Genomic DNA, 10,242 nt, shown 5'->3' with positions numbered 1-10,242 from the left:
TAGTGTTTTTAGTTGTTGCAATGAATTTTGTGATAAGAAAAAAATATAATAATTATTCGTTTACATAGTTCGTTTACATAGTTCCGTCTCTCTAATTAAGCCTAAAAATTATTATCTACGAAGTTGTTAAGGAAAAAACGCTTTGAATTAGTATGAATTGCTTAAATATTTCTTTTTGCTCACTTCATTTTTTTATCACTATTGTTATATAATCATTAATAGGGTATCAAAAATGAATTTTATTGTGAACATTGTTTTGTTATTTTGTACTTTTTTTCCCGTTTTCTCGCCGGCTTTGTTTACTCAAAGTGTGAAAGTTGTAATTGGAACCCCTAGATAAGCGCTTTCGCTCTTGGAGTTAATGTATTGAATAAATATATTTGAATAAAAATTGTTTAATAGTATAGACTAGTGTCGAAATACCCATCAATGTTTACACTCCTTAAAACTGCAACTGTATTAAGATTCTATTTATTAGGAGGAGAATATAAAATACACGACAACATTTGTACATTAAACCCAAATAGACAAAGAGAGACATGGATTACATGTAACAGGAAAAGAATCGGTTTAAATCTTTCCAGTCATTTCTGGGACAGCCTGAAAAGTAAGAATAAAAATGGGAATGAAAATGATGGGAAAGAGAAATAGAATGAAAGAAGAAAAAGAGTCATCTATCCCGTGTAGGGATTTGAGGATATGGTTAACAGACTGGCAAAAAAAGAAATACTCTTTCTTAGACAAAGTGACACTCATTTCACTCAATCCCTTTGTAATACTTAACAGGCTATCATTCATCAAGTGTTCTACATTAATGTTGTGAATGATTCACATACGCAAGAAAAAAAAACCGGATTTCCAAACTGGGAATTGTTGGGAATTTCCTTGAATTCCCAATTTGAACACCAACTTTGAGATTTATTGTTGGGAATTTCCTTCTAATACCCAATAGAAAAACAAAATTCCCAACAAACTAACATTGGGAATCAGTGCCACGTTCCCAATTCCGTTCTCTCTGGGAATTGGATGGGAATTCGTTGGGAATTCAAGGAAATTTCCAACAAATTCCCAATTCAGGAATCCGGGTTTTTTTCCTGCGATAGGTAAATTTACTTGCGGGTGTTGGAACGTCAATTTGACTTCTGTGATGAAAACTTGTTTAAGACCCTTATTGAAATAAGCAGATGTGTTGCTATGGTAACAGACATACCTTGAACAAATCTTCAACAAGTCCATAGTCAGCAACTAAAAAGGAGATCAGTAGTGACATGATTACGAGAATAGCCAAGACTCTTTTAACTAGATTCTTGCATGAATTCATTCATTTAGTTATAGATTCATTGGATGAATTACGAAACGATTATTAGCAGGCAAAGCAATATATAAGTGAAAGCATCCAATACTAACTATTCCCTCAAGACTTTCAGGGTCTGAAAGTAAGACATGTCTTTCTCTACAACCCCCCATGGTAAATGGTACAGAGCTGGAAAAACTAGTTTTTTTTGTTAAATAAAGAAGCACTACATGTACATCAGAAACTCCAGTAATTAAAAGCACTTTTATGCTTTAGCTATTTCCAGCAAATTTAAATGAGGGTCTCTAAAGACGAATCTTAGAAATAATATATTGATGAAAATAACAACTTTAAGTTTGGATTTAAACATACAGTATGCTTTGACTGCCAAAACATGTTTGAACAAACCTTAAAGATGGCATTTTTTTAATCAAGGATTTCAATTTATTTAGAAGAACAAAACAGTACATATTTCTATTTTCCCTTTGGTTCTAAGGAGGGTTTAAATCTATTCTGTTGTTCAGGACTCAGATTTAGCTGCACATGGAATTATTTTAAGTATAAAAAGTGCCCATACAGTAACAAGCATGATTTGCTGCATGTATTTACCTTGGAAAATAGGAGCTTCTGGATCTTTGTTGATGGCTACAATTACCTGGAAGAAAACATTAGAAAACCACAATCAGGCTTGAAGGCTCATTCTGGTTACATATCACATAGGATAGAGAATTGAAAGCAGAGCTTGAGGAGGGGTGGGGTGCTAAAATATCAGGGAATACTTTCAAAAATGGAATGAAAGTGGATGAATAGGAAAATATATTTCAACAAAAAAATAAGTATTGTTGGGCGGGTGGGGATAACGTCTGTGGCTGTAACGTCCCCACTGACCTCCTCTACTGTAGCTTAGTCACTGCACACATAATACATGTTTTACCTTGCTATCCTTCATTCCAGCCAGATGTTGAATGGCACCAGATATACCAACAGCAACATATAGCTCCTGTATCATATTACAACATCAATTATTATTACTCTATGGGTAAAACAATAAAATAATACAGTACATAGAAGTTCTGTTACATCCTCTTAGTTCTGCCTCATACTGCAGCAATTTCCAGGTTTCCCAATACTTTACTTCCACATATTTTAAAATTGTTTGACAAGCTTTACAAGTCCTACAACACAGTACTGTAAGGTAACTAAAATAGTAGATTGGAAGTTAACCTACTCAGATCAGACTGAGCCCTAGCATTACAGACAACAGTTTTTGCTTTTATTGTATTTTTCAACATTACTTAGTCAAACAAAAGATGTAATGTGTGATATTTTTACTTACAGGGGCCACCATTTTCCCAGTCTGTCCAACTTGCATGTCATTAGGAACAAATCCAGCATCTACTGCTGCACGGGATGCACCAACTAAAACAGACAATCAATATTAAATGCAAACATACTGTAGTTCAATGAAGCAACATGCCTGTATGGCTAGAAAATAGAAACTCCACAACAGCCAGATATGATGACCAACAACATTGGATTGTTCAAGAGGACCTGCCTGAGACGATTGGCTAGTGCCAATAGACAACTTGCCCTAAGAGGTCACATGATCAAATCTGCCATTGTGCCTGGCATTCTACAGGATTTTAGCTATGCAATATTGTAAAACAAAGACGGTGGATAATGATGGAGGTCATGAAGCCTGAAAAAGAAGATTAAAACTTTGTAGGTCTTCATATCGTATCACAAAAAATACCATATTTTTTTCCCTCTTGGGTTAGTTAATAGCAAAAATCTACTTCAGATATCTAATAAGAATATATTTCTTACAAGAAAAAGGGATTTTGATCGTTATTTAGTGAGCTAACTTGCCTTCTATCACAAAAAAAAAACCCTAAATCCGTCATCTTTTTTTACATTCTTGCATACAGTAGCTAAAATGTAGAATGCCAGCCACAATGGGGCATTTGATCACCGGACCTCTTAGTGCAAGTCATCTATTTTGATCAGACATTGTCTGTTGAGCAGTTGTTATTTTGAACTTAGTGACTGTCTGACAACAGACCTAAATTTGTTTTAGTGACCACAAAACAATCAGCACCACATCAAGGTTTAACTTAATATGTTGACACATTTGTTACGGCAAGTATTTCTCAAGTTCAACCATAATTTGGAACTATTGTTTCCTGGTCACTCAACTTAATTCAGGAGAGGTCTGTAGGTTGCATACCAGCAGCATTGAATTTTTCAGCAAGATCATACAGGATTTTAAAGTTATCTCCACTCTTCAATCCTCTACCTAAAAACAACAAAATGAGAATTACAGGTAATTCAATAAGGTGATTTGATGCCAAACCAAAAAGCAAAATGACTGATATCTCAACTTCATATAAGGTTTTATAAATGTACCTAAACTACCACAATCCTTTTCAAAAACTCTTTTCATATTCAAATGTTAAAACTCCTTTGAGAATACCAAGACAAGTGAAAATAGGACATGAAATTTTGCTTGAGGCCTATTGACATGTGAAGATTATACACCCAAAAATGAACTTAAAATATACATTACCAGACAAAGATGAGAGAATAACCTCGTTCCCAAGCACTACAACTTACCTATATTATCTTCTAACATTACCAGACAATATTAATGGGAGATTGGATCCCATTTCAGTAGGAGGGGGAAATTAAGTAGGAAAATTTTTAATTATCCTTCCATTGCAAGGGTAACACAATAACTTATAGTAAATACAGTGCAACTATTTATTAAACAGAGTTTTTTTGTGCCATCGAATCTGAACATGTATATCAATACTAATACTTATGCTTACCACCAGATATGACAACTTTAGCACTGGTCAGTTCTGGTCTGTCGCTGACAGTCAGATCTTGTGACTCCCATGCCGACAGATCATTACTTGTATCTGCTTCTGGGGCTATGTTATATAATCTTCCGTCAGTACAAAATTACGTCATTGATAATAATATAAGTGTACCCTTAATATATACATCTATTTCAAAACAGGTTGAAGAAGGTTTTGTTGCATGTTGCATGCTGCTTGGCAAGCTTGAAATGTATTATCCTATTCATACAGACGTGGGTTCAATTCCCGCCAAGGGCATTTGATATTTCTCTCTTATTCTCTCTATTCTATTCATATGTATAGATCATCAGTACAGAAGAAATTATGCCAGTAAAACAAGCCGACAAAGTTAGGGAAAATGCCACATTGTTGTGACCTGTCAGTGATTGTATTCACGTCACCCATAGTGTATTTTGGGGTTGATATGCAAAACAACAAAACCTTCACCCTTTTTTAAAATAGCTGTATACTGGTTTCTTTGGTTATCCTCCCTCCGCTAAAAAATCAAGTTCTTCAAGTTCTGTAAACTCCAATTGGAATTCAGTGAAAGAAGGGCCAGTAAATAATTCCCCATTATTGTCCCACTAAAACCAAGGTTGTATGGAGAATTATGAGTCCATTATTATAACTACTTACCATTTTCACTAGCCACAGCACCACCATCAGCCTGTGCTGGTTCAAATGCTGTACCTCTGACAGTAAACACCTTTATACTGTCATTAGATTTCACAGTGGTGACTGCATTACCTAAACAACACAAAGAAAACATTTAATTCAATGATTTTTTTTTTTCTTTCTTGCAAAACAAGAAACTATTATCACTCATAGCCTTACATGTACATATTGTGTAAATCTGCTTAAAATAATAAAGAGCCAGACCAACAGTATATAAGAAGACCAACTTCCAGTCTATGACGTACTAAGCCTGACGAAGATTAGCAGTCTCAGTAGAAACGTCTCTGTCCACTTAACTACCACAGTTGTGCTTGAAAATATATGTATACTCTATACTTCCAGTCTATGACATACTAAGCCTGATGAAGATTAGCAGTCGCAGTAGAAACATCTTTGTCCACTTAACTACCACAATTGTGCTTGAAAATATATGTATACTCCATAATTTATATCCACAATGGATAAGCTTTTTTCATTTTATTAACAATTACATACCAGCATATATAGTTCTGACGAAGGTGTCTTCTGACTTGATCTCTGTAACATCTGATAAAGGTGCAACATCAAGAAGAGCTGCAACCCTTGGAAGAAGGCTCTAATCAAATCAAAAGAACAAATAATTGGTTCAGACTTTTAGCTGCAATAAATTAAGAAAAGCATGGATAAAATTGATAGTGGTTATGAGAGGTTTCCTCCAGCTAGAATATTATTGAAATGTAGTAAATACAATGTATTATCATAATAATGTATATGTGACTTCCTTTACATCTTTTCCGAGTGGACAGCTATATATTTCAGTGTACTACAGGTGCTGTGCACCACATGGTTGGGGGTAGGATGGTGGGTCACACATACTCTTGATGTCATTGGACCGAATGTACACAAAGAAAAAGTGGAGCTAATTTATACATTGCAAGGAGTTTCATGTTTTATTTCTACAGTTGTACAGATAATAGTCATAGCTTCATTCCTTTGATTATATACATACATATATATACCGTAAATCCTCTATTTAGTCCCCCCCTTTCGAATAAGCCTCCCTCTCTAAAAAGCCCTCCCTTTTTTAAGGAAGAAATTTGTTAATCCCCCCTCTCTTTCTAGCCCCCCCTCCTCTCCCCCCTTCACATCTAAATTATCACATGTACTGATTAAAGGTGATTTACGGTATTAAAGTCTTGATACAGTAGTTCACTAACATAATCACAACAGTTTGTTCCTCATTTTCGGTTGCATGACCTCCAACTTCATATGCTTAAGTTTTTCTACTCTGTGCTCTAGTTTTTGCGAAGAATTATTAAAGTCTTCTAGTTAGTTGAAATTGCAGTGTAGCGGCGTTTCAACTATAACAATAAGCCCCCCTCTCAATTAACCCCTCTGGGGGCAAAATAGAGGATTAACGGTAGAATGGGAGCTATATGAATCATTATCATGTACCTTTCCAAAAGCTGTTGCCCCAGCAGCGATGTGAGAATAGCTGAACTGTTTCTGTGAGGCAACTATCAAAGGAGTCAGGACCTCTGTGGGAGTAATATAATAAAGCAATCATAAAGGAATAAAGAAAAATAATATAACGCATAACCATATTAGAGTGCGATATGGTATCTGGCACTATACCCAGTACGCCTGTCTTGTGAGTTTTTGAAAATGATTTTTGTACTTTAAATTACTATTTAGAAGTTAAGCCTCTAACCTGGTAAAAAGCCCTTATATGCATCATTCTGAGCCACAAGAATCTTATTTATCCCTTGAACTTTACTCAGTTCTTCTACAATCTGAAACACAAAGAAAATATGATATGTTCATATGGAATACAGGATCAACACTCGTAATAACAGCAGGTCACAGGTCAAATTGGATACTTGAGCCATTAAATGTGTTCTGGAAAGGTCATATGACAAAAAATGATTGAATGATTTCCTCGTGTGAAGTGCAAAGCCTTCCAGTATTGGAGAACAGAATGGCTATGTTACATTTGAAGCATGGTCGGCAGAGCAGTGAGAGCATTCACCTCTCACCAAAGTGACCTTGGTTTGATTACCAAGCTCAATGTCATGTGAGTGAAATGTTTCTTGGTTAATTCTGTTCTTCAAGGGTTTTTTCAGAGGTCTTTGGTTTTCCTCCCTCTAGTAAATTAACTTCAAGTTTAGTGGATGAAGAGCCACTCTAAGTAAATACCACTGTTAAATCCCATTTATCTTTTTTATTTAGTTATAAATACTATATAAACCTAGCCAACCGTGTGCACATATAAAGTTACTTACAGGTCCACAATTTGAGCCAACAACCAAAGCAGATACTTCCCCTCCAAGTTTATTTGCTGCTGTTATAGCATTTAAAGTTATTGGAACCAGATGTTGGTCATTATGTTCTGTTACAACCAAGGTAGATGCATCCCTTGCTTGGTAAAGCTGACGCAGTAAGGGCCCCTAAAACACGTTAACATTACGTTGGGAAAACAGAAAAAATGTAGAAAAGGTAATAAGGTCTACTAATAAATTAATATAAATTGAAGAAAAAAGGTTTCTTTGGAGGCCTTTCCTTCTCCAAAGAGACAAATACGAGATAATTTACTGGAAAAGTTATGCAATCAATAAATACGCGTTGACATTATAGCACTGAAAATATAGAAAACTATGCAAATAAAAAAAACTTTGATCAAGTATTCTACTTACAGCAGGCCTTGATAGAGGTCTTACGAGAGAAGAAAGTCTCTGCATTTATATAAAACTATTTATTTTTTAGTAAAACTTCTTTTTCGTGACTCGTCGTCTTTTTGCTTTACTCCTGCCTATGAGCCCGTGATCTGGTCAGCTGAATGACGTGCGCATGAGTACAACTGGTCTCGACCTAGTCGCTCTCTTTAAAAAGGTACACAGGAAGACCAAATAATTCGTCTACAATTTTCCCGCCCTTTTTGCGCGCGCGCGTCGAGTAAAATAAAAACAAAAATCAACTTTCCCCAATTTCTTTTTCAAAATCTTTTTTCTGTATTTACTTCACTTTTATTTTTCCTCTTTTCTCATTCATATCAGGATAATATGTATAATATATTGAAGGATCGTCCTTTGTCAAAAGAGGAATTCCAGCTTTTTCCTCTCCACGATACCAGTCATGTTTGCGTTTCAACACGAGAAGAAGATAACGAGAAAGATGGCTGTAGTAGCAGTTATGATGCTGGTTTGGCTGTCGTTCCCTTTGCTAGGTATGTATATGCTTTAGCCAATCATTTTGTAAATAGTTCACAATAAAAATATAATATTGATGGTCTGGATTTTTCATCGTACTGTATTTACAGAAGCTCAAAAACAGTAAAAAGAAGCAGTGAACGCCTTCATCAACAAGAATACAGTAATAAAAATACGACAAACGTCCTGTTCTCGAGTTCAACTTCTCCCGTTCTAAAAAGATTTCCCTGGGAAACAACGGGCCATGCAAGCCGTGAACAGTAAGTAAGAAATAAAGAAAAAGTTTTTTTTTTTAATTGTAGCGCTGATTTCCGAGATTTTTGAATAATGTCACCTTCTAAATGTCCTAGATCAAAAGATGGTATACGGGTAGAGCAGTTGGCTACGAAACCTTTCCCCTTTGGAGTAGTAAGTATAAACGGAGCTATTAGAAAGAAGACGGGAAAAAAATGTATGGAGCGTTCTGGAGATCATGCTTGACTTTTACTCTACTATTTTTATAAATGATAATAGTAATGGCAAATAAGACGCCATGTGTGTTCCAACAGCCAGCTCCCCCCCCCCCCCCCCCCCCCTTTCCCCCTTCGCCACCACGCCCTTACCTCTTTCGCTGTGGCACTATTTCTTCCTTTCATCTTGGCTACCAAATCAGTAAGTAAATAATTTCCTTAGTTTGGAGGTAGAGCCGTGGCAAGGCGTGGACCTCATGGGGACGACGAAGCCTTAAGATGTGCACATATCACAAAGGACGTCCTCCCACACCCCTCGAAAATAATGAGAAGGAAAAAATATTCAAAAACACGACAAAACAGATGTGGTATGGATGTTGAGGCCCATGTCGCTCAGCTACGTAGGAAGCATGCTGAATTCAATTGGTACGGTTTCTCATATGTCATGCATGTCTATGTCAGGATGATCAGGGAAGATTTGAAACGATTTTTGGCGCTGCGCGTTAAGAGTTTTTGAAGCTGAATCAAAAACTTGCAACGTATTGCTGATCTGGAAATAGTTAAATGTGGCATGTTTCGTCAAAAATCGCTCCGTGTAACATCACCATTGGTAAAGTGATGAATTGATTACAAAGCCGAGAGTATAAGAATATTGAGAATACCGAAAGGATGGATGACTTGCTTTTATCCCACGCAAGGGAAGAAAAAACAAGCAACCGTCTACTCACATACCACGGCCAACCCCTGTGGCCTTGGTTAGAGGCGAAGCGCTATTTGTTAAAAACTCATGTATGGTGCTGCGTACCATGATCGTGCGTGCTAAGCCCTAACATTGGGCTGAATCGCTTTTCCAGGATAGTGTGAAATAAATGTAGCTGGTCTTCACTTACATGATTTTACACATCTTTTCTCCAAGGTTACCAAAAGCAGTTAGTACAGACGACAACTACCTGAATGATCCAGAACAAGAAGAAATTGTCCAGCCTGAACTAACTTTGCAGAAAGTACCTAACTCATCCTCGCCATTATCAAGCAATCAGCTGTGGACTGGTGTGACGCCTAGATTCTACAGTGATTCCCCACACAAAACTTGGTCACAGAAATATTACAACAGGCTAATGTGTGCTTCTGAGGATGGGCTATCAATTCAGGTAAATGTGAGTACTTGTAACATGAATAAATACAATGATTATATATATATATATACGATTGTATTTTAGGATCAAACAATACAAAATACCCGAGGCCTGTTCGAACCAGAGAGGGAAGATGATAACGATATCGATGAAGACTTCCATTTAATATCCTTTTACTATCATTAAATGAATAGCAAAAAGACATGCTGGGCCCTCGTCATACATAATTGTTCCTCCTCTCTTTGCTTGACTTTGGTGTGCGTGTTCAGTTTACTTCAGTGGAATAATTAATTAGCAGCATTTGTTTGCATTGCACCTCATGACCTATCCTCCCTCCCATCTATTCTCTAATAATCCAAATGTCAATGGCCATCCCTTGTGGCTCAATGAGCCTTCCCTGTTCATACAGACGCTTGTTGGTCGATATGGGAATGTAGACAAACTATCAGCTTTTACCATAACGTTAAACCCTTAACTTATGATTACAACGTAGGTTATGCAACTAGTGACTCGACAAGTCAATTTAGTGCAGACGAAAATGAAGGTCAATTCAACCACATTAGCTGCTTAAACCATTGAGCTTGAGTTAATGTCTACCGATAAAATATAAAGATAAAAATAATAAAGATAAACTGATTGATA

General features: G+C 36.3%; 1 protein-coding gene across 1 annotated transcript; it reads right to left on the bottom strand.

Annotated features, from left to right (window-relative positions):
* Positions 1-442: 442 nt before the first annotated feature.
* LOC116297087 (electron transfer flavoprotein subunit alpha, mitochondrial) lies at positions 443-7,645 on the bottom strand. Its single transcript, XM_089038271.1, has 13 exons — positions 7,503-7,645; positions 7,092-7,256; positions 6,521-6,602; positions 6,265-6,347; positions 5,326-5,425; positions 4,792-4,902; positions 4,123-4,227; positions 3,522-3,590; positions 2,631-2,713; positions 2,229-2,294; positions 1,904-1,949; positions 1,211-1,245; positions 443-600 (listed from the first exon to the last, which is right to left on the bottom strand). Exons 1-13 carry the CDS (start codon positions 7,545-7,547, stop codon positions 571-573), a joined length of 1,020 nt encoding a protein of 339 aa, XP_088894397.1. The 5' UTR covers positions 7,548-7,645; the 3' UTR covers positions 443-570.
* Positions 7,646-10,242: the final 2,597 nt, after the last annotated feature.

Source organism: Actinia tenebrosa, unplaced genomic scaffold, assembly GCF_029948245.1.
Source record: "Actinia tenebrosa isolate PJP-AT-01 unplaced genomic scaffold, QUT_ActTen_1.0 PGA_scaffold5__44_contigs__length_20552954, whole genome shotgun sequence".
NCBI classification, from domain to species: Eukaryota; Metazoa; Cnidaria; class Anthozoa; order Actiniaria; family Actiniidae; genus Actinia; species Actinia tenebrosa.
Note: the sequence above shows the minus strand (reverse complement) of the source record. Positions and strands in the feature narration are given on the sequence as shown.

Coding starts and splice junctions, on each gene's coding strand:
- LOC116297087 (XM_089038271.1), bottom strand. CDS start 7,547: ATGCAGAGACTTTCTTCTCTCGTAAGACCTCTATCAAGGCCTGCT. Junction 3,591..4,122: donor TAAAGTTGTCATATCTGGTG/GTAAGCATAAGT, acceptor TGTTGTTTTTAG/GTAGAGGATTGAAGAGTGGA. Junction 1,246..1,903: donor AGAAGCTCCTATTTTCCAAG/GTAAATACATGC, acceptor TCTCCTTTTTAG/TTGCTGACTATGGACTTGTT.